This window comes from Anguilla anguilla, chromosome 5, assembly GCF_013347855.1.
Source record: "Anguilla anguilla isolate fAngAng1 chromosome 5, fAngAng1.pri, whole genome shotgun sequence".
NCBI classification, from domain to species: Eukaryota; Metazoa; Chordata; class Actinopteri; order Anguilliformes; family Anguillidae; genus Anguilla; species Anguilla anguilla.
In genome coordinates, this window is record NC_049205.1 from 52,026,079 (window position 1) to 52,050,143 (window position 24,065).

Below are 24,065 nucleotides of genomic sequence, written 5' to 3' on the forward strand. Positions count from 1 at the left end.
GGAGAACACGGGCCGCCAGTGCACTCCTGCACTCACAGCGCTGCGCTTCAAACTGACGTTCATGCTTCTTCTTTAAAAAAAAAAAAAAAATTTATTGGAAAGGAGTGGTGTACCACAGCACGAAGAACTGAACTCCACACGCGTTATTCCTCACAGTTTTTAAGTTTGTTTAATGAGCAGCCTTCGGGCCTGAAGTCAATGAAAATAAAAATCCTTGGACGCTCTGAAAGTTTTATCTTTAATACACTGTTTTTGTAATTCTGTGTAATTTAGTTCAATGACGATGATTAGGATCCACATCTGAAAAAACTGAGAGCAGTACTGATAAAGCTTTGGGGGAATTCTTGATTATTTATTAAAAAGTTATAAAGGTACTTTATTGCCAGTTTAGCAGGGTTTCCTCGTTGGATTTGGCAACTGGATCATGTCAAAGGTGATCAAACACAAACACTTGAGCAGCACAAACCTCTTCCCCTTTCAGTACATTTCCCATGATGCAGTTTCGAGGCAAAGCAAACATTTCTTCACTGAGGATGTGTGACAATGCAACCCATAAAAGCCATAAATATCTGTCCTTACCCATTGGTTAAGTAAATTAACACTAACAGTCAGCGATGGCAATACATTCATTAAAATGCAGCAAATTTTCAATAACCCCTGTTAGGTAATTTACAAAATGTTTATTAAGACTGATACAATATTACCAACGATAAATGCTTCCTTTCAGTTTCATGCACACGTAATTAGCATATCTACTAAGTCTGTTGATGAGTGCCATTTGGTCAACATCAGTTAGAGCAAACAAGAATGCCACAACACATTAAAATTCCTAAGTTAATGCAGTGGTGCTCACTGCAACGGCCAGACTGAGGCGCACATATATGATGTCATAATAGGTGGCCACAGCACTCACAGGCCTTGAGGAAAGTTAAAGCTTCAGCAGCCTGTAGGGTGGCCTACATTTGTCTGCATTCAAACACACGCCATTGCTACTACTAATCTCTGCCCCGTCCACAAAGAATAATAACAATTGAGCCAGTGGGACCCTGCAACTGTGGGAGGTGCCATAGAGGAGGCAGAGAGTCAGGGCATGAACCGCCTCCTACTGGCTGGTCCAGGACTTGACCATTACGAGTGAAAATCGAGGTGCAGAAGCACTGCATTTGAGAATGCAGCACAGGTCTCTCGAGTCCAGCCGTGCCAGGCCACAGGGCATCCTTCCTTTGGCACATTGTGTAGGGCAGGGGTAGGCATCCCTGCTTCCGTTACACCAGATAGCTTTCTGGCTTTTGCTCCACACAAACCTACAACTACAAAATGATACTAATTATTAGGTATAATGAATGAATGCAGTCGATGTCGTGCTGGAGATACTCGGTGTTTGGCCATTTCTGAATACTCAGGCACTTAATAATCCATCAAACTCTTGTGCTCAAACTCGGACGGAACGAAAACAGAAGAGTCACAGGTACGCCAGGGTTGCTTTTCCCTGGTGAAGGTTGAGGAGGGCTTATACGGTCTTTTTGGCCTTGATTTTGGAGAGAGTTTTGGGGCTCTGCTGTCCTTGCCCACAGCTGGAAGGCAGAGGTGACCTGTGGCTGTCCGCCTTCACTGCGCAGAGCGGCGAGCGACTGGGGGGTCCCGCCAGGGAGGGGCCGGCCTCGCACCTCTCCTGGGGGCTGCCCCGCTTGATGCTCCCCTGGGCCAGCAGCTTTCCGCCTCCACCTGCTCCGCCTGCGCAGCACTGCGGAGACAAGGCCTGCATTCTCATCCCATCCACTCGCAAAACAAGCACTGCGCTCACCTCCACACTGCAGATTTAAAACATTCAGTTTCGCTCTCATTCAAAGGCAGTGTTGGCTCCATCTAGTGGCCCATAAATGCAATCACTGCCTGTTATACATGTCCAAGTTTAAAATAAAGCCAGATGGACATTTAAGGGGGTGCGCAAGTAACTAAAAATAAAAATAGCAGTTTTTGTAATGGACAGTATTGCAGTCTTCAGCTCAATCCCCGAGGAAGGTCTGGTAATATTACACGCGGCACAAAATCATGAGGAAACCCATTTACCAGAAGCAAAGTCCTCTGTATTCTGTATGACCCAGGGATATAGGAGGACAGATGCTATTGCGAAACAGACGGCCAGATCATGCAGATGGCAGAACCGAGTGTGAAGACAGACCACCGGGTGGCTAACGCTGTGAAATCGCTCATTCCAAAAGCTAACTGCGAGCCCTGCGACTGCCGTGTCGGAGCCTCAGTCGCGCCATTGGCGGCAATGGCTGGAGGTCCACTGGCGAGGCAACAATTGGCCCAGCCTGGCCGGGCAATGATAGAGGGTTAGCCGGCTAGTAGCGCCAATCTTATCGCGCTCTAGTGGCCGCTCCTGGTGGAGACCAGGCGCCCGCGGACGAACCGAGAACATGCAGACCTCGTAATCCTGCGACATGGGCGGCATGTGAATGGGGGCGTGGGAAAGAAGCGGGAATAGGCGTCACGTGAATCGGAGGAGTCTGCCCTTGGCAGGAGAGGTTGCAGCGGGAGATCGAAAGTTTGGCTTGGGAGTTTGGGTTGGGAAAAAAACTGCGGATAAAATATGATGGGTGTCAAGAGTTAGTACAGTGAAGTGGTTAAATAGATATCTTCAGTCTCATCAGAACCGCGACCTGTACAGGAACTACCATTGTTTGTTACTGTGATTCAAACTGCATTTTAAATCAAGAGGTTCCCAACACAGAGCCGCAGTGTCTATTGATTTTCCTTGTTACTCAGTACTCTGTCTCACTTGATTTCCTGGGTCTGTAATGGTTGGAAATTCGAAGGAGAAAGCCTGCACACCATGAGGCTCTCCAGGACAAGGAGAGAAAACCCCTGGATTAACCAATCAGGTTGTGTGTCATCAGTAGAACCTGTGAGGACCCCTGCAGTGGAGAGTACTTACAGAACTAATGCCACCTTTCCCACTGGACCCATTCTTCCTCGTGGTATCACTGTAGGTGAAGATGGCCTTCTTCTTTGCTCTCTACAACAGGGCACACACACAGTGCACACGTGCTAAGTTCTGAGTACTCCACGCAAATTTCTGCGCAGTGAGGACGCAGTCATGGAACATGCTAGTGTCTGCGCAACTAAATCTGTCAAAAAACACGGTAACATTGTGCAGTGAAGACGCAGTCATAAAACACGCTGCACAGGAAACAAGCTAACGTCTGCGCAGAGAAGACAATCATAAAACACACCAACATCTGCGCAGTGAAGACGCAGTCACAAAACAGGCCGATGTCTGCGCAGCAGAAGCTGTAATAAAACACGCTAACCTCTGCGCAGCGAAGACTTGGCCATAAAAGGTCACGCTGATGAATCAGAAAAAGAGCCAGAAGAGGCAGGTGAGGACTCAGTGATGAAGAGGCAGGAGAGGACTCAGTGATGGAGAGGCAGGTGAGGACTCAGTGATGGAGAGGCAGGTGAGGACTCAGTGATGGAGAGGCAGGTGAGGACTCAGTGATGGAGAGGCAGGTGAGGACTCAGTGATGAAGAGGCAGGTGAGGACTCAGTGATGAAGAGGCAGGTGAGGACTCAGTGATGGAGAGGCAGGTGAGGACTCAGTGATGGAGAGGCAGGTGAGGACTCAGTGATGGAGAGGCAGGTGAGGACTCGGTGATGGAGAGGCAGTGAGCTGGTACCTGTTTGGTCGGGGTGGAGGGGCTGCTGTTGCTGCTGTCGGTGTCTCCTTCGTGGTCGGGGTCCATGATCCCCGTGGTGGCGCTGCAGGGTGAACTGGGCAGCGGTCCCGGGGCGGGTCCGAGTTGGGGCCCGGGCGCGGCGTCCTGGGACGGCTCCAGGGAGAGGCCGTTCAGCCCGTCCGGGGGCTCTGCGCTCTCCCCGTCTTCCGGGTCGTCCCGAAACTGCTTCATCATCTCCAGCACGTTGATGGGCGTGTCATGGGAGGAGGTGTCGCCCTGAGAGTGACAGTCACCCAGATTTCCCCTCAAACGCCCCAAAAAGGCAGCCATGGACCCCATTTTACACAAGATACGCACGCGGCCTAACCCACAGTGTGGCACCATACACACTGTACTAAGCAGAGCGTATTGGTGGATTTTCATTTTTTACTCTTCAAGCTGGCTTGCCAGCTCCCCAAACCGACTGTTAACTTCACCACACAAGCTAAAATGAAATCCTGCTTTGGTATATTGTTTTGTACCAGAAGTGGTAAAATATTACAGATTTACAACTAGCAAACTCTTTCAGCCTTTTTTAAAAAAAACACTTTCTGATATGTGAACAGTCAATATTAAGAGTGGAGATGAGATTGCTAGCATTACGTTTGGTAGTTAGACATAATCCTATAGCCATTAAGGGGGATGAGGTGTGTGTGCTACGTACAGGTACAGAGGAATTATAGTTTTAGAGCTCAGTGATGCTACCTGCCCTCTGTAACAGTTTTTAGTTTTTTTGCCACTCACTGTGATCCAGGGGTTATCCAGCAGCTCGCTGGCTGTGATGCGGTGGGCGGGATCTACCTTCAGCAGACAGCGCAACACCTTCTTAGCTGCAGGGAAAACAGATAATATTACAACCTTCAAATGGAGCTTTTAGCTGCTCCCTGAAAATCCTTCAGTACTACTCCTGATGTATGCCTGAAACTTGAATATCTAACTTGAATATTTTGTAGCACATATCAAAGGCACATTGATTCCATGGCCGTCATGAAATAGTTTGACGGACGTTCTGAATGAATTTCTCCCCAGGTAATTAAACCAAAGTGCCATAAAAAGCATGCACATTTGTTCCATTGAGAAGGCGGGGAGTCTATGAGAATGTAAGGGGTGCGGACCTCCTTCGCTGATAGAATCCCACACAGGGCCGGTGAAGGTGAGCTCTCCTTTCCTGATGATGTCAAACAGCCGGTCTTCTGACTTGGACAGGAAGGGGGGTTCCCCACACAGGCTGTGGAGTGAGGGTGTCAGAGTGACATCACTGCACACCTGAGACCCGGCCACTTCACCCATCACACACATTAGTCTCTGCCCACATCACCCATCACCCACATTATGCCCTGATCACATCACCTCTCACCCACATTATGCCCTGATCACTTCACCCATCACACACATTATGCCCTGATCACATCACCTCTCACCCACATCACCCATAATACGCCACATTACCCCTCACCCAAAGTACACCCCCACCCACATCATCCCTCACCCCAAGTAGATATTTAATCAGACGCTGGAGATGTGGGATTGTAGGTGGCACAGCCCTGAATGGTGGCCATGCTGAATTATGGAGGATGGTGCGAGTGGTGCCCCCATGTGGTCATGGGCATGTGGTACATACAGCGTGTACATGATGACCCCGATGCTCCACACGTCACACTGCTGGCTGTACTCATGACCGTCAATCACCTCTGGAGCTGCAGAACCAGAACACATCATCACTCTAATGGCAGAAGCAGCACACGTCATTCTTTTCATATATATGGAGCCCCATTGCTCTGGCTTGTTCTTGGACTGAAGCTGGTTAGTCAATGGAGTACAACACAGTGGTTATTTACTTATAGCCCAATGGAGTATGTGTTGGAAAGGGTGTGTTCTGTACCCATGTAGATGGGCGTTCCACAGGTGGCCTGCATCATGGTCTTATTGCCCACACCGCCCTTCTGCACCGACAGACCAAAGTCAGTTATCTGGAAGAGAAACCGACAGAAAACAACACATACATTTCAGCTACCTCTTTCTATCACCTGCACTCACACACAAACACACACACACAATGGACATACGCAAGCACTCTTGCACATAGAGTATATATACTGTAGGCCAGGGGTACACTATGGAGGCTGTTCTGTTTTGGGATTTCAGTTTCTACTTTTAACTGGCCACAGTAGACATGCACGCACATACACACACACACACACGCACTCATATAAGCATGAGTGTGCATGTGCACACACACAAACACAGTCCCCGGCATTGTATCAACCCGTTTGATCTAATTCAGAAAATGAGCAATCCGTATCTGACATGCCAGCTTGAAAGAGAATAATTTAGAATTAAGGCAATTTGCTGCAGTCTTCATTCTCCCTAATCATGTAAGATAAAGCAGTAAGGCTTACTACTTTCAAAGCCTTAAATAATATTCTGTCTGAGGAGGTGCCCTGCTGAGTGTAATCAGACTTTACGCGGGCAGACGTTTCCATCCATCCAAATGACTGGCAGAGGTTAAATTTATCTCGCATTACTCAAACGTATCCATCGTTATTTCTGTAAGATGATTACCGAGATAAAGCCGCATATATATACCCGTTTTATAAATTATTTAGTGCCTTTTCAAAAATGATACTTATTTATGAGTAATATTAAATTGAGTACATACGTTTGAATTTCCAAGTGAAAATGCACGAATCACTGTAAATCATTTGCATTTTGAAGGAGGCTATAACAGCAATAAAAAAGGGAGAGAATATTTAAGTACATGTTTTCAAAAAACATACCTTTAAAGCATGAAAACCAATTTCAATATACGAATATGCTTTTGGCATATTTTAGCAGCTTTACCAACTTTTTAAAAAATAATCGCTTCCACTTTTACCGTGGATTAGAATCTTAAAACGTGCCTCTTCAGGCACTGCTCTACTACGCCCATGCAGGGCCCGCTGTAGCCGAAGAGCATGCATTCGCCCAGGAGCCACTGCTTTACTCATCACAGATCACACAATGCCACAGAAAACAGGGAAGCCCGTCTCTCATTGACAGCTGGTACTCCGGGCACACAGCGCATCATTAGGAGAAGCTAATGCAGTGGTAATTGGAGGAACGCTGGCAGAGTTAAAGCCGCTCTTGCCCCTGGTGTGATGAAGCAGATTGTGTACTGCTGCAGCGGACTCCTAGTTATAGTCGGTTAAAGCCAGTTAAGGCCGAACCTGCACTGCCTCGGCTGTGGGGCCCAGCCTGTGCTGATGGTGAAAGCCTTTACCAGCTGAGCCACTCGTGGTCCCCTCTACCCCAGCTTCAGTGATAATTCACTACAGGCATACACTCTATACGGCTTGTGTACAGCGTTTAATGATTTGTGGCCGAAGGGATAAATTCAACCAGAGCAAATATCCAGACAAGATGGCCACCTCCTGCCAGATAAGAGGCTTTTATGGCGTGCCAGGGCTGCGCTGCCTTGAAGCGCTGTGTGTGATTCATTCTGCAGCCCTGGGCTGGCTTACATCCACACACCCAGCTAACGTGAATATCTGTCCTTAACGACAACCTTGACTTTTTTTTCCCTATATTCTGCTACGCTGTTGAGGCTATGCTTAAAAACAGGAGTGGACAGCTATGCAGACACCCTGCTGGGTCCGACTGTAGGTGTCTTACTGCAGCCCCGGATCTTTAGTCTCACCTTGACGTGGAGCCGCCCATTTTCTTCACCTTTCTGGGAACTCTTCACTAAAATGTTCTCCAGCTTAAGATCCCGATGCACAATATCTGAAACCAGAGAAAACGGCCATGAATCATAGATACAAGGGATATCTATATCACCACACACATCCTATGCTCTGATCAGATACTAAATTATATCAACTTACTATCTCTGTCTCTGCTATTGTTGAAGCTAAATTTCTGAATTATTGTGAATATTCACAAAGGGTTGTGGCTGAAGACAACATTAATGGCAGAAAAAAGAAAAAAAAATGTAGTAAAATATGGTTAAAGACCCTGTGAAGAACCCACTTACTGGCTCCATTCTGGTCTTAATCTTCATTACTAACTCTGAAAGCGGTGTAACACAGAATGCCATGGAATCTCCTTTTATAATCCCTACACCAATGGTTTAAACACACAACCGAATAATAAGTACTAGCTATAGCAGAAGCAATGCAGTTTAAGTTTGCAGAAGGGTACAACGGCAGTGTTGAACCTATGACCTTTAGGTAACAAGGTCAGTTCCTTAGCAATTGTAACACATTGCCGACCCACATTGTTCCCACTGCAGCAAGTCTACAGCTGCTAGCGGTGCTAACTAGGAGACCTGTACATAAACATCTCTGATAGCTTGTGAAATAACATTCCACAACACAACAGCACACTTTGCTGCCTTAAAACAATACCAAATGAGATAACTGCATGAATAAAGTTCACTATTGCTTTAAGTGACTGCTTCACTCGCTAATCCATTTATCATGCGCCACAGCTATTGATAAATCTAGCTAGGATGTAAATTAGCTAGCCAGTGCTAATCTTGCTTTAAATCAAGGTTTGAGGTTGCACACCTACCCTTATGGTAGGGACACTAATCTGTTTTTCTTGCAGACAGCTCCAGTATTGGCATCTTGTTTTCTTTCCACAGTTTATAGTTCTCAGTGTTGAGCCATTTTTCACAGAATGGACAACTTTATCATGCTATCTGTTAAAGTTTTCAGAATGCATTGGTCCAGGATCAGTGGTGTTCCCCAAATCATAATGGACATGGCTAAACTGGGGTAAGAAATGGTTAACCTATACGCTTATGAGCATCTCTTGGAAGAGAGAGGGACACCATTCAATTACTGGTAGCTAACCAATAAAATGTGATCTACCCTGTATTCCTTATACATAAATAAACAGAATAAATTATTTTTTATCCTTTCTCTAGCTTCTCTCTTCAATTTATTAATTCTAGTGATTAGGAGTACCATTCACCAGGGTGTTATGGCCAACCATTGTACTTGTCAATATTAGTTATTTGGCATGTTTGTGATTTACAAATCTAGGCCCTTTCTCCAAGTTGCTAGCTTAAGTTGCTAAATGTCAAAAATATAAAAAAACAAAAAGAAAAAAAGTTAAATATAAATGTAAAAACTATAGTCTTGGACAAGGAAGTACAGAGGACAGAAAAACAATAGAAAAAAGTAGGCATATATTTACATCACATTTAGGCCTTTATGGCTTAGTTACGTGCACATACAAACGTTTAGGCAGTGCACAGAGCCAATTAAATATACATAAATATAATTTTATATATTAACACACACACCAATGCATGTAATTAGAAAACTTATTTTAATTACTTTCTGCAAGTGTCAATTTAGTGCACACCACTTTATAGTATATAGGCCTATAAACAGAGACAACCATAATTTTTAGTACAACATTTAATTTGCTCACATTTTAATATTAGCACAATAGGTTTTAAAATTTAAAAAATGTATAGGTAACTTCAAATGAATTTTTATTATCAGGTTGTGCCTTTTCAGGTGTATCTCTGTATTATTAGCAACTGTTAAAATGCAGCTACTGCAAAGAGGTTCATTTTGTGTGGGCTTACGGTACCAGCCTTCTATAAACCGGCCATATCTGGCCCACTGACCCGTGTACTTGGCACAACCAACCGAGTACTTTCTGAGGGCGCAATGAGAGGCTTTCTGAGGTCCTCCTGGAAAGCGAAAGCGAATTTGAAACAGAAATGACAGTGGTATGACAACTGAAAGGCAAAGTACTGAAACACACCCCCTCCCGCCACTCCAGAGAGCAGTTCTCTGTGCCCTTTTAAGTGCAATTGTTAAAAGTAACAGATGTTCGTTCTTCGTAAAGGGAAAACTTGCGAGTCTGCCACACTCAGCAGGTGACTGCTCCGCAAACTGCATCAATCATAGGGCGCGGACAGCCTTCCCCGGAGAGCGCCATTAATTCACCGGGACGCCGAGCCGGTCTGCCGGAGCCAGATGCCTACCGACGTGGAAAAAGGGCTCAGTCGCTTCGTCTCGGGAAAAAGCTATTAACCTTAATATGCGCAGATGGATAAGAAACATCCTCTGACAACTCATTATTTATTTGTGTCCTTTTAAATATGTTGGGATGCGTGGTGTTTGCGCCGAGCCGTTTTCTGTGATATAATGGATCTGGGGGCCAAGAGGTAAGCAGATAACAGCTCTCCTCTCATTAGCGCTCCCCGCGCCCGCGTTCGGCTGCTCGGCGGTCATGTGACCGGGCGCCGGCCGTCCTGCACATCCTGCTCTGCTTCTCTAATGTCAACGAGTCCAGGCACCAGCAAGACAAATTGGTTTAAAAAAAAAAAAAAAAAAAAAAACATTTTAGCTCGGAATTCCCCCAATTTTATTCTGCATTTCCACTGAGAAGCGTCTTTACAAGTGGCTCTGTACACTTTACAAATAAAATTGAATTGAATCGAACAACTGTTTAAAAGAGTAAAAATAACAAATGATATTGTGAGTTTTTCAGTTGAACATTCAGTCAATAATACAGCTTATATACAGCTAAGAATAGCCAGCATAAAAACCAAATACAAACCTGTCAGCAATGGCAATAACATTTACAGATGCAATGTATAATCAATGCATATGCAAAGCAAAGAGCGCGGCATGTTTCCTCAGTTGTTATAGAGACAGGACACACAAGCGCATGGGGACTCTTGGTGTGAAAGTATACCTATTAATCAGTATTCATCTGCTCCTTCCTCTAAATGACCCATTAGCCACACATAATGGTGTCTCATTGCCAAGCAACATCTTAAATTACCTTTAACTAGCGATTCTACTATGACAGTGAAAAAACAAAACACGTTCAAATGAACCATCAGATTCAATTAAAAAGGGCTGATCTATTATTTTTTTTGTGGCTGGCAGTTATTCCTTATTACCTTGTTACCGAAATAATCAAAGTTAATAATAGGGTGTCGCCTTCCCGATTATCAAATGTCATTGAATACAAAGCACAAAGACTTCAGGATACAATGTGATTATTTCGCAAAGAAACTAAATATGACTTGCTGCCTACGCAGGTGTCAGAGGTCCCTGGATTTTTTAATTAGTTTCTTTAAAAGGAGATTCATAATAAGGAGAGGAAGGCTGCGCTCAGTAAGGGAAATAAGACTACAAAAAAAATCAGAGGAGGAAAAGAAGGTGCTCAAATGGCAAATTAAGTATGAAGGGAGAGAGAGGAGAGTAGCCTTTGAATTGCAGGTGCAAGATGAGTCACTGCACTCTGCCTGGATTTTTTTTAGCATTCCATAAACGGTCATTTTGAAAAGGTCTTGTGTAAATGACAAAAAACAATAAATACTGACCCGTAAGAAGTGTAATGCAAAGGGGTCAATATGTCGACGGAGCATTTACTAATCCAGTGCAGAAAACATGCTCTCTCGTCCCATGTGCAACACCTACTGAAGTCCAATCCACGCCTGACAAAACTACAATGAGCATGAGGAATTGTGGGCAATGTAGTGGCAGAGAATAGCAGAGTCAAAGAGGCATGCTTCGGCTGCAGGACGTTTTGTGTGATGTACCTAGACAACCACAGCTTAGATAAACAGGGGAAGAATGAACAAAATACAGTAATGTGGAGTTAGGGTGCAGTTCCCCTTTAACCCTGAGGCTGGGACTGGGTGATATGCTACAGTGAATGCTGTGGGCTGTGTGCACAGCAGGGCCTTACCCTTCCTGTGTAGGTAGACTGTAGCTTCTGCCAAGCTATGGATGATGTGCCGGACCTCTTCCTCCGTGAAATGCCTCTTCTTCTTCAAAATCTCCTTCAGCTCCCCACCCTCACACAGTTCCGTCACCATGTACATCTTCTGTCTCCGTGGCAACACCACAGGATTGTGAGGTCAGGCAAGGGACATCTCGCCCATGGGGCGTCTTCACAAAGCCCCCCCCGCCCCCACCCCCCACTCCCTGAGCCAATTCACCACCCTCTATCACACCACCTTATAGAGCAACTTATCTCATGAAAAACATTCGGTGAAAGGCCCAGCAGTTGCTTTATAAATGCAGAGGATGTTGAATGTTGGTAATTAAGACGGACTTAATTAAGCACAGCATTCTTCTAAAGTAATTTTTTCAAAACACGATTTTGGAAATCTACACAGCCATCTATCAAGACATATTACTGCATTTTTTGTTCTCTGTTCACTAGAATGCTCTGTGCCATAGCAATATCATCACCTGAGGTGCATCTCATGTTAATAAAAATACTTGGCTGAATGAAAAAGTATGCAGCCAGACATTATTACAGTGCACATGAAGCAAAGAATAACACAATTGGGACAACCCTTCAGGACAATTTATCTTTGTAAAATACGGTAGATGCTCTACATCAGAGGTGGAAAGCCCTGGTCCTGGGGAGCCGCAGGGTCTGCTGGTTTTTATTTTCTCCTCAAATACAAGGAGTCAAGTAATGCTAAACATAAATTTATACTGTAATACCTACAGGTAACATTTTCAGTCTAAAAGTGACATCTTTTCATAATATGGATTAAGTGCCTAATCTGAGGTACCGCCAACACTCACCTTCGGCGTTTCGAACACCTCTTCCAAGTGTATAACGTGCCCATGATTGACTCGTTTTAATATGCTTACTTCCCGTTCCAGCAGTTTTACACCGTGACTCCCTGCCTGAAAAACAGAGCAGGGGACGAGAACGCTGAAGCGTTATGAAACAATGAAGAGTCCTGATACTCGAGTGTGCAGGTCATTTTCGGCTGTATAGCTTCCTGCTTGAGAACTTGGACTGAGGATTGGACTGCAGCCAGGGTCCACTCACCTTCTCTCTGTTCACCTTCTTAATGGCCCACTTCTTCTGCGTCTCGATGTGGGTGGCCTCATAGACCACCCCAAAGCTGCCTTGGCCCAGCTTCTTCCCAAATGCGTATATTTGCTATTGACACGACAGTGGAACAAATGCATTACAAAACGAATACATGCCTGTCTGTGTGATCTCACACAGCTAAAGGTTATCAGCTACCAGATCCTAGGTACTGTAGCTTAGCAGGGGCTTATATATCAGACTCATGTTACTGTGCCAGATGGTATAAATGCTCGGCTGATTGTTTTTGTTTCCTTCTCAGTTTTTAAATGGCGGCTCTGTGGAGGAGCATGAGAGGCGCCTGCAGGCCTCTGATGCACTTGCCTATCGTACAGTCCGCAGACAAAGTTAGCGCCTGTTGGAGAAGCGCATCTTTCACCGATAACTCATAGCCTGAGAGCACCTGGGGCAACTAATGCAGCAACAGCTTGAACTTACACCCACCCTATTCCTGGCAGAACAAGCCCAGTTGTGTCCCGCCACTGTGGACTTCTAGAGCCCTTAATTCAATTAAGTTGGATCTTAATTCACAAATTTTAGCAGAAGCTAATTTCACTAACTTTATCTCCCTTTCTCAGCACTCAAGAGATAAGGCCGCCAGGCTTCATGCTACCCTGCGGGAGGGTCGGGCATGAGTTCAATACCCCTGGAGACCAGCAGGAGGCGTGCTGCCAGTGTACCTGAACGGCAGCCTCATCCTCCATGCGTGTGTGGGGCACCTTCCTCTCCGCGCTGTTCACGCGGATCCACTGGGCAGCCATTTTCTCTCCAGCTTCACAAGCATCTGTCAACTGGATTGGATAAAGAGAGGTGGCATTTCACAAAAAATGACACACAGGAAATTGACCAAGAAATTACACAGCAAGGCTAATTAATATCAGGCACTGGTGTTTGAAAACAATCAGAACACAGCACTGCAGAGGCAAAATAAACAAGATAATCTTAAATATAGGGTAGATAAGTTTAAATTATAACTTAAATCACTTAGCCTATATATAGTCCTTCATCCTTACTGTAATACAAATGGACAGCATATACAAGCTAAATCACACAACAATAGTTTCTGCTGCAACCTCTTGAAACTAAAGACACATGAAAACCGAACCATGGGTGATGAACCAAATGGTACTTTCTTTTACATGAAGCATATACAATTCCTTATTACATATATCCTATTAGGGTGTGCTTGCACTGAAAGTTAGACAGTAGACACTGAATAACTCTAAACAGGCAACATATCCAGCTGGAAGAGATGCATAATTTAATATAGCGTCCTGCAAATGGCCTTATACACATGCACACACACACACAAATTTAAAAAAAATTTTTTTCTAAAAAACACAATAATTTGAAAACATATATTGAAATAAATTACTTAAATACGTTCAAAAGCACTAGAAAATGGAACAAACATTCATATACCAACCAGTCATGCCATTTGTGACTACACAATGACATACTGAAAAAATGTTTGGGCATTTATATAATTAAATGAGAAATGTGATTTCAAGTTGATGCTGTAACACAATATCCCTGCAGGGTAACAGAGTGGAATAGCTCCTTAACTGCAGTTTAACTCAGGTGACCCCACAAAGAAAATCAATATCTGAGCATTTCAGAAAAAAGTCTGTCTGTGTCACCACGGCAACCTGTCTGTTGGAACAGGTAATTCACCTCTGTTCATTGCCACTGTGGGCTTTGAGATCCTGTATCCCCAAACCAAAACACACAGAATATAGGGGGCTGGGGCCCGCTAACTAGTCCTGAACCGGAGAGACACCAAAAAGATCTGGACGAGAACAGTAATATTCTTTATGATTCCAGCACTGAGCCATTCAAGTCATTACGATACTCAAAAAAGAGTGTCTACAGTAATTTTTAAGACTGCAGCCAGGGCAGAAATAATCACAATTAAAAACTGCTCCTAAATTACTTAGCTACATTAAGTTTCCTGAGCAGCCTATGCTTTCATTCATAGACCATGTGCATTTAAATTTCAATGCTGACAGTTCATACCTATGTAGAATAATAGGCTACACTTCACTGTATTCCTAATGCTACTGAGGTACGGACCACATACTAATATAAATAAATGATAAAAGTTAACATGCACAATACACGCAGTACAATACTACGCAATAATATAACATAAAACATCTCCATCTTTCTCATGAAGAACACCACCACACTGCACATTTTCTCAACTTCTGCCTTCAAACACCAGCACGCGCACAGCACAGCCTACCTTCCAACTGCCATTAGTCTGGCCGGCCTGACGTGCGAAGAGTCCGCGTTCACATTAAGCACAATCTACCCGGCTTGAAAGGAGGCTCGCAGAAGCCAAATTAAATGTACGACAATTATCAAGCGATGACTCGGAGCGCTGAAGTGGATCCGCCACACAGAGAGTCATTAATTATTAACAAGGAAACAGTGTCTTTAACCTCTTCACTGTGGAACGCTATCTTCCCCCCGACAGCGCTCTCACAGCGGCCCCGTCTCCTCCATTAGCTCTCCTCCACCAGCCCCGGCGAGGAGCGAACCACTGTGACGGCCCCCGGAAACCCTCGTTGGCCGAGTTACGGCCGGCCCGCGGGCGGGAGGGCGGGAGGGCGGGAGGCCTGGAGACGGAGCTGCGCGAGGGGTGCGCCGTGGGGGCCTGCCCTCCGCGGTGAGCCTTTGGGAGAGGGACCCGGGGACCCGGGGGGGACGGGGGGACACACCGCAACCGGGGTTAGCTGAGGTACCGCAGGGCGGGAGATGCACGGCCTCAAGAGAAGTCGCAGCACTGAGGTGCATCTCTTTAGCGGCTCAGGGTTTTTAACACCAGCCTGAATTCAAGGTTCTTTTAATGACGTGCTTTTAAATAAATCACCCAAAGGCCATTTTTGATTGGTTTTTCCAGGAATGAGAACAATGTAGTTTATCGTGTAATATTGTTAACTGTCTCACCTGTAGGTAGTCTGAATCAAACAAGAGGATATGTGCCCATACAACCACCCAAGGCCTTTTTGGTTTGGTTCTGCAATAGTAAGAATTTGTTCGCACGTCCATTAATGGCAGAGTACCGTATTACTAGCCCTCTCCCTCGCAGGGCACTCACAGCTGCTGGGGAAAGAGGCAGGGGGCTGTCCCTGTGTGTGTGTATATCGCTGTAACCATGGTGGTCTGACGAACACTGCCTGAGAAGTAAATGAGTATGACGGATGGTTTGTGCAGACAAGGCAAAGCCGGTGGCACTCAAAGCTGATCTGCCACAGTCTGTAAGTGTCACTTACAGTATGCAGTGCAAATGACACTTTTAAAGGCCTGGGGGAAGGGGTGGGGGGGTATCTGAACACATGTGTATGTATGTCTGCAGCACATATTTGGTCCTCTGCATGGAGACACACACCCTGCCGGAAGACCACAGTGAAAAAAACAGGGAATTACCAAGCTCTGCTGGGCTCACAACGCTTCATGTCAATCACTGTGCTCTGCTGCCATTGATACCTGTAAACACAAAATGACCCTGTTATTAAATACACTTAATGATTACACACATGGTAGCCTTCTGTATCCTAGGCCCACTTCATTTAAGCTGAAGTGAATGCTTTAGAGAACATTCCTATGGCCTAAGTCCTGTTATATAACCAATAATAAACTGGAAGCAAATTCAATCATGTCTACTGGTTGTGACTGAACAGTTGACAAAAGGCCACACAGACCTTCAAAAATAATCACTGAATGGGAGCAAGAGGTGAATTTACTAACACACTGATATTAACATGTTTTTCTGGCTACGACAAGAGCCAGGCCTTTTGACAAAACCAAACATCCCATCCAGAATAACCACAACAAAAACAAAAATTAAAATAAATTAAAAACCCTTCCTAGAAAACCCCACAAACCAAATATTGTACATTTCCGCATTTCATATTTTTTTGTTTCGAGCTCATCAATAGGTAACCTGGTTCGATAAAAATAAATATGTGGAAGAATGACCCACTGTAGACATAGCAAAGTGTAATAACAGACCCAAGACATTAGCATTGTGGCCAAGGTGACAGAACGTGCAACAAAAATAATGCATGGGTGATAATTTCCTACCGGTCAAGCCCAGCTCGGTTCCCCTGGCTCTCCAGATCTTAGAAAGCACTCAGCAGAAAGTAATTATAGCAGATAGAATGTCAGCCATCGATCCCCCTAGCATTTTTCATACCCTTAACATAACTGTCAAAACCCCATTAGTGCTTATTTACCGATTGTTTGCGGAGGGAGATGCACGTTGTTCCCTCCGACTGTGAGAGAGATGCAGTGGCTCCGCTCTCAACACAAATTAAATGTGACACTGGGATGAGGCCTGGCCACACAAAGATAATTCTATGTCCGGTAAGGCTTTTTTTCTCTCTCATCCCCCCTTTCTTTCTCTTTCTCTCTCTTTCCTCCAAGCTCTCTATCTCTCTTTCTCTGTGCAAGCCTCTGCAATCACCTGTCTATCTTTTCAGCAACAGTGAAGTGTAAACAATGCTCTCCACCATATGGTACATTAACTTTATTACTTGATTTACTCGTGTTATTATCCCGGCTGTAATGAAACCGTGAGGGCTGTAGCGCTCTCAATCCAGCAAAATGGAGCACGCTTATAGATTCAAGTCTTTACGCGATAATAAAGATGAGGAAGAGGAACCGAGTACGGAACCCTGGAAACGCTGAGTAAGGGGGTGGGGGGCACAATAAAATTGTAATTGGGAGCATTGTTTTTTGGGTGGGGTAGGGGGGTGATGGTGGGTAAAATGGAACATTTCAAACTGACAGGTTGCAATGTGAGAATGGTTGCATGCTGATTCATTTGTGCTTGAGGTCAGTCAATACAGAAGAGGTTGGTGACCACCTTCCTGCTAATGTCTCCACTACTCCCCATAAGGGAATTGTAGCTTAGTCTTTTAATGTTGAGAAGAATGACAGGCTTCTCAATTAACAGGTATCAACCTCATGAGGATATAGAATTTCAAATTAGGCAAGCACTGTTCGGCATGCCTTTCGAAGACTATTTCTGGACGAGCCAAACATCAATTGTTCTTACCTCCACAACATCTTGAATGTGTGCTTTTTTTGTTACACCACAAGAGGGCGACGACATTTACTGAGCCGGGGGGTCATAAATTCACATTTTTATTCAAAAGTGAGGCTGCAATATTCAGCAGCATGCTGACTGCAGGGTTAAAATGCGCAGGCACATCCTCGCTGCAAACAAAGCATTTCATCTTCTTTATCTGCAAGTTAATTATTTATTGACAGCAGGCTTTGATGACAAATGGCAAACTTCACGGTATTAACAAAGCGTGGAATTACATTACTTGATGAAGGAGGATTTTGCATGCCACCACTGAAGCTACTGGGGCACGCAATGCTCCAGATCAATAGAGGGAGTTCTGTTGAGCTTCTCAATGGTTTTGGAACTACACAACAGTACTACTGTTATGTAAAGAATGTGCTGCATGTTTATGCCCGATGTAAAAAGTAAGGGCAGTTTTTTCTTCGAGTCGGGCAAGTGAAACAGTTCTGTACTGTACTTCGTCCACAGGTTCAAAGGCACTGTACTCCAACATGAAATAACATTAAAGGAAGCATGGCCAAGGGTGTGTTTGTGTCTGCTATGTACCTCCACTCTTAATTACTGCTGTTCCACACAGCCTTAGCAGAATCTGGGACTAATCGAAAGCTGACGTAACTGCCAGGTGAATCCCAAGATTGAAACCACATCGCCAGTTAGCCTAAGTGTTTTTTGTTTATGTCTGTTTATGTTACACTATGTGTGCACCTCTGTTCTCTTCCACAAATGAGTAATTGGTCACAGGAGTAACAAGTGTTTTTTTTAACTCTGAGAAGCATACTCTGGAGGAGAGAAAAGAAAAGCACGTGAATGAGCTACTCAAAAATGCCTAAATAAAAAACTGCAGTTTACTCTCCAGGGAGTATCCTCACCAGTGGAGACATCCCAAGCCTGGGGATCTAAGGTATCCAATGAGAACCAATGGGAACCAATTAAGTGTTATTTCGAGCACAGCCCAAAAAAAAAGCACAGAGCTGAACCGTGAAAATTGCCTGTTACCTCTGCAAGCTCTGACACACTGCATAATTTGCATTTGGTTTCCACTCTTCCAGATCTGTCATCCTAAACAAGCGGAGATGAATTCATGCTTCAAGTAGACATACGGCTTTTTACTTGCCCTTTTGGGATGTTGTGAGTGTAAGGGACCTTGAGTAAAGTACTGTAGTAGCGTACAGTAGCATGTATGGCTCCCTTTCTGCAGGTTGCGGTTGGAGAGTGCCCACAGGGTGGACAGGCTCCACTCAGGGAAAGTGGAAAATCGAGTTCCCTCTCACCCTCCGCTCGCTGAAAGGATTTCACATGTTGCTAGGAGATAAGGATCAACAAATTGAAGAGAATGTGGTAGCGCTCTGATAAATACCCCCGGCAGTGCTAGTCACAAAATTTCAGGAGCTGCTGAAGTCATCATAAAAAAAACAAGGAATACATTTTAAATAAATATTCCACTATACGAAACTCAAGCTCTCCAATGCCATTAAGAAGAGGGGGATTTCACAATGTGTTTATACAAAAAAATGACAATAATTACACGCAGTGCTTTCTGTCCTGCGATTTATCAGATACAGAACATTCTGTCAGAACAAAATTAAGCCAGTAAAATGCGAAGGAGGCCCTTCCTGTTTGTAAACAATAAAAAGAAATGAACATAATGACATGTGAAGAATGTTACCCAGTGCTGCCAAGTCTAATTCACTAGGTGGTTTAATGAGACTGTGACTGACCCCACTTGGTTTGTTTCAATAAGTCCTGCACTATTACCCTTTCAGATCATCGGCTGCATACTCTTAAACTACACCTCACTGCACTATGGATTCTCCCACTGGCCAGGTAAGCTCTCAGGTAAACTGTTAGGTACTTACCAGAGAGACTGGGGTTTCTGTGATTCCTCCCTGACATTAAACTTTCACTTTATCAATTACATTGCAACCAAGGGAGAAACATGCAACACTGAAAAACACCCTAATTACATGTTTACTTTTGTTTTCTATAATCCTTTAATGCAATGGCCTGAACCACATAGATACGTGCCAAAGCTTCCATTTTGTGAATACAATTTAATTGCATTACTATCCGCAGGTCAAATCAGAACCCAATGACAGAACTGAAAAATGGAAAGAATTATTCATCCCTTTAATATTAGGTTTTCAAAAGACACATGCACTGAAGAGCTGGGGTTTTCTGTTTAACAGGGTAATTTTTCTTAGGAATAAGTTATCATTATGCCTACGGTCTTCATCTGCAACACATAATACATTTAAATTAGTCATTAACAGAGACCATGAAACTAGAACATTAAATTCTAAATCGAGAAAGTTAATGTAGCAACAGGAGCCAAAATTAAGGCTACAAGTGCCACGGAAACAATTTATTTTGTATGAAATACACAGCTGCTTGAATCCCTTATAATTATTTAAAGCTCATACAAGTAGCAATTAACTTCCTGTGACCTGTTCCAGCTAAATCTAATTATCTGGCATGAAACCTGCATAGTAATAGATGTTTCAATACACATTGAAATTTCAAACATTCAGTTTTCTATAACTTGAAGCACAGTGAATAAATGTACTTTGAGGGACTTCAACACTTTGAGGTCAGCAACAGAAGACTAGCTCATCTAAACAAGTGTCATTAATTACATAATCACACATTGTGTCGGCCTATTGGAATAAAATAATCAAAATCATTCAGTTTCATTTCAAGTATTAAAAACTGCATAACTTTGGCACAACTTACACTAATAAAACATACGAATGTCCATTGAAAGATAAAACATTGTATGTAGAACCCCCCAGCTTATTTCCGTGTATTGCAAATAAACTTGGTCCTTTTCAAGTATTTTGTCAAAAGTAATTTGCAATAAAGGCGCAGTTGATTAAAATCCACATTACAATTTTGTGCAGGTCCCCGATGCATTGTTTCTAGCTATCCTACATTGATCAGCTTATAATGGATTTTCACATTTGCGGCTAATTGGAAGTTAAATCAACATTAACTTTCAATAACCCTTCCAAAAAATAAGACTAGCTACATCACTGGGATCATGAATAATACACAGCGACATAAATACTTCCCTCTTTCACGCCAAACGTTTACTTTGCATTCGGTTTCTACTTTAATTGCGTCACTTTTAGCCAGGGACAACTCGGTAAATGAAAGGTTATAGCTTTTAGGGCAGTTTTAGTTAGCAACAGACTACGTGTTGTTACAAAATAACCCCGTTATTAACTTGTTATAGTCAAGGAGCACGTTATACAAGGTGTGATCATATCAAATCCATGGGACATATAATTTCCAAACAATTGCTAAGGGTAAGCAAAATGATAATACATCATTTTTTATGTGAAAACATATAACGTTAGCCTACTACCTAATGTTAGTTAACATTAGCACGCTGGATAGTGTGCTAGTTATGGTAAAGAAAGTAGTCTTAACGATAAGTTCATCTTGAACTTGTTACTATGAAGTTAGAATAACATGCTTAACAAGTTACCGTAGTTGAATTTGGTTATCTCGGACCTCCACAGCGGTCTTCAGTTTTTCATACATTGTAGGAAGTTACATAAACATGCACTTAACATCGCCTAGTTAGCTAACTTGGAAATAAAAAACGAATCTTGAATTGTGTCGACAGCCAACTAGTCCAGCTACTTTCGGCGTTTCAGCGAGTGTTGCTATGGAAACAGGTATGGTCGCTTTCATGAATTTTGTTAGCGCAAACAGAAAACCAACAATTGAATTTAATAACATACGTTTACCGTGAATGGTGTGTGTTGGGTCTACAATGTGGGATGAACGTGAAGGTCCAAGGGCCATATTCAGGATCTTGTCCGACAAGAGTAACTCCACTTTCCAAAGTTTTCACTCATGAAAAGAAGAGGTTGCCAACTTGCGCGCATAACTACGGGAGCCGGACAGCGACAAGTTCAGCATGAAGAAAAATATGCAAGGTTATTTAGCGCCAAACGGCTGACTCGTGTTATATTATAGTCTGTAATTTAATTAAAATATTTTGATATGCATTCATCGATACAGTATTATGATGTCGTTTATTTGACAGTAAAGCATGCAATAAAAATATATAACCGTTTGATTACCGTAGTCGCACATGATGGCATGATGAAGACAGACAGAAATACAAGCAATAAATAAATAAATAAATAAACGCCCTCATCTCTTGAAAAATGACTTTGTTGTATTAGGTATTTGGTGTCGCTCTGCCCTTTTGTGGCAGAATGCTCACCACACATAAGCTGAGTTTGAAAGAGAGGGACTTATAAAGCTAATGAATCTGGAGGATCTAAAGACTGATACAGCCAGGATGAGCTTTTACCCAGAGCAGCAAAGAACCCCTAGTTCTCCCTCTCTGCAATACTAATGTGTGGCTTGGGATCTTTAATGACCACAGTCAACATGACAAAGTGCTATAAGAGAATACAGAAAACAGCTGGTATTGGCTTCTAACTGAACCGGTGCTGGTAGGGTTGAGTGAATCAAACCCTCCATGACCTCATCGCAGACCTGAAATCTTTAATACTGATCTAATGTTTAAGTGTCTCATTGCTAAAGTTAAACACAGTGGATCGCTTTTATTCTGGATGCAAACGTGAAAAGCACTGATGTTTGCCTACCTGTGAACTAGAAACCAGTTTTACATTTTCCCTTGATCCCTTGCACAAAGATTCAAGTATGTCAAAGGCCACGCCCAAAACCGCTTAATTCCCTGCTACTGAGTAAGCAAGTTGCATACAAATTGTATACTCAATAGTAGGCAAGTAAGCTGTTTCAGAGATGACCGAAGAGAATTAGGTACTCTGTGACAGATGATATTGAGATCACAGGGCACGAAAGGTGAAGGCGATGGAGGAAATGATGGAATTAACAGGACTGATACATTTGAAGCAAGCTTACTGTATGTGGTTCGATTTTCATTTGTCTCCAGGACAGGATTGTGATTATGTCTCCATCTAGTGGTCAGTTGCACAATTCTCTTCAAATCTGGTTGAATAATTTTTTGCTATGATAGTTACAACTGATGCATGAAATTGGATGGAACATTTTATTTAAAAAAAAAAATAATTCAGATAATACACAGCAAGCTGATCCCTTCAAGAAATTGTACACCCACACTTAAACTATGGTAATTAAAGGAACATGCACTTATTACCCAATGGTGGACTCTGTCATTCATACCATCCACATTATTACAGTTAGTCATAAAGTCACTGGTCAAGATATGCTGTGAGTAAATTTGTAAGTGAAAAGTAAGAACCTCATGATGGCACGAGGTTAAAAAAAACAACCCCCAATCAAAGCCATAGAAACTAAAAAAAGAAAAATGTTACTGAAGTTTTCGGTGTTATCATGTCAGTTAAATATATGCCATAAAAATAGTAACATTATAGATTTCTGTGTCAAGTAGCATCAATACTTTGGTATTTCAACCCAGGAGGTTTCATCTATAAAGCTGCTTGTGTCAACACTGGTGCTTTATTTTTCATTGATACAGGCTGGACGCCAGTGGAAAGCTCTGTCTTCAATCACTTTATAAATGTGAAAATTCCATGGAACTAAAAAGAAAAGGAAAAAAAAAAGAATTATACCAATAACCAGATCTACTTGTTCCAGAACATTTTGTTCTGCTCTAGTTTTATTTTTTAACAGATAGGGGGAGCGAGAACACTTCTTTAAATACTTAGAAAAACACGGTGGCACCCAAGATGAAATTTCAGCTAACAGCACGCTGCTGGAAAGGACCTGGCTTCACCCACGCACTGGGCCAGCTTCAATTCATCCCCGAGAGGCCAAGATCCCTGGACATGGCGGTAACAGTTTGCAAAGCACATTCCCTGGACCACCTCCAAGACCATACGCACTGTGGTATAAAATGCAATTTCCAAAGGATTCCAGGTTATGTGGGCTGGCAAGCTCAGAAGGACATATTTCCCCATTTTTTCATCTTGCTATATGGATTTAGAAAATTACATTAAGCAATAATTCTGCCTGGAGGAAAAGAAATAACTTCAAAAAGATGAGTCCTAATGTACATTTATATGGTCAAATGCAGCAGGATTAAGGGAATTTGGAGTTCTATGGGTTTTTTTTAAGGGATTCAAAATGCTATCCAAGAGCACTTGAGGTCAGATACCCCCTCCAAGTATATTGATACTCGATATATTCTGTTGATATCAAGTTGTCCTTGTGTGGCAGTGCTTATAATTACAGTACTGTCAGCAACAATGGAAGATAATGTTGCAGACAGTACAGAAAGGACATAAAGATTGCTCTGTGAAAATAGCAACTACAGAGTATACATGCATGTATATTTGTTATCATGTGTCTCAGGTGTGGATTCACTGAGTGTAAATAATCTCAGTTTTTAGCATATATCATGC

At 43.1% G+C, this 24,065-nt stretch overlaps 1 protein-coding gene across 1 annotated transcript; it reads right to left on the reverse strand.

Moving 5' to 3' along the window:
* Positions 1-331: 331 nt before the first annotated feature.
* Positions 332-18,953, reverse strand: stk33 (serine/threonine kinase 33). Its single transcript, XM_035417501.1, is given in 15 exon segments — positions 332-1,585; positions 1,587-1,744; positions 2,942-3,022; positions 3,684-3,959; positions 4,467-4,552; positions 4,838-4,950; positions 5,344-5,419; positions 5,605-5,692; positions 7,399-7,484; positions 11,430-11,568; positions 12,284-12,388; positions 12,537-12,650; positions 13,259-13,369; positions 16,011-16,070; positions 18,847-18,953. Coding segments are annotated over 13 exon segments (1,581 nt in total). The 5' UTR covers positions 13,340-13,369; positions 16,011-16,070; positions 18,847-18,953; the 3' UTR covers positions 332-1,407.
* Between the last annotated feature and the right edge of the window lie 5,112 nt (positions 18,954-24,065).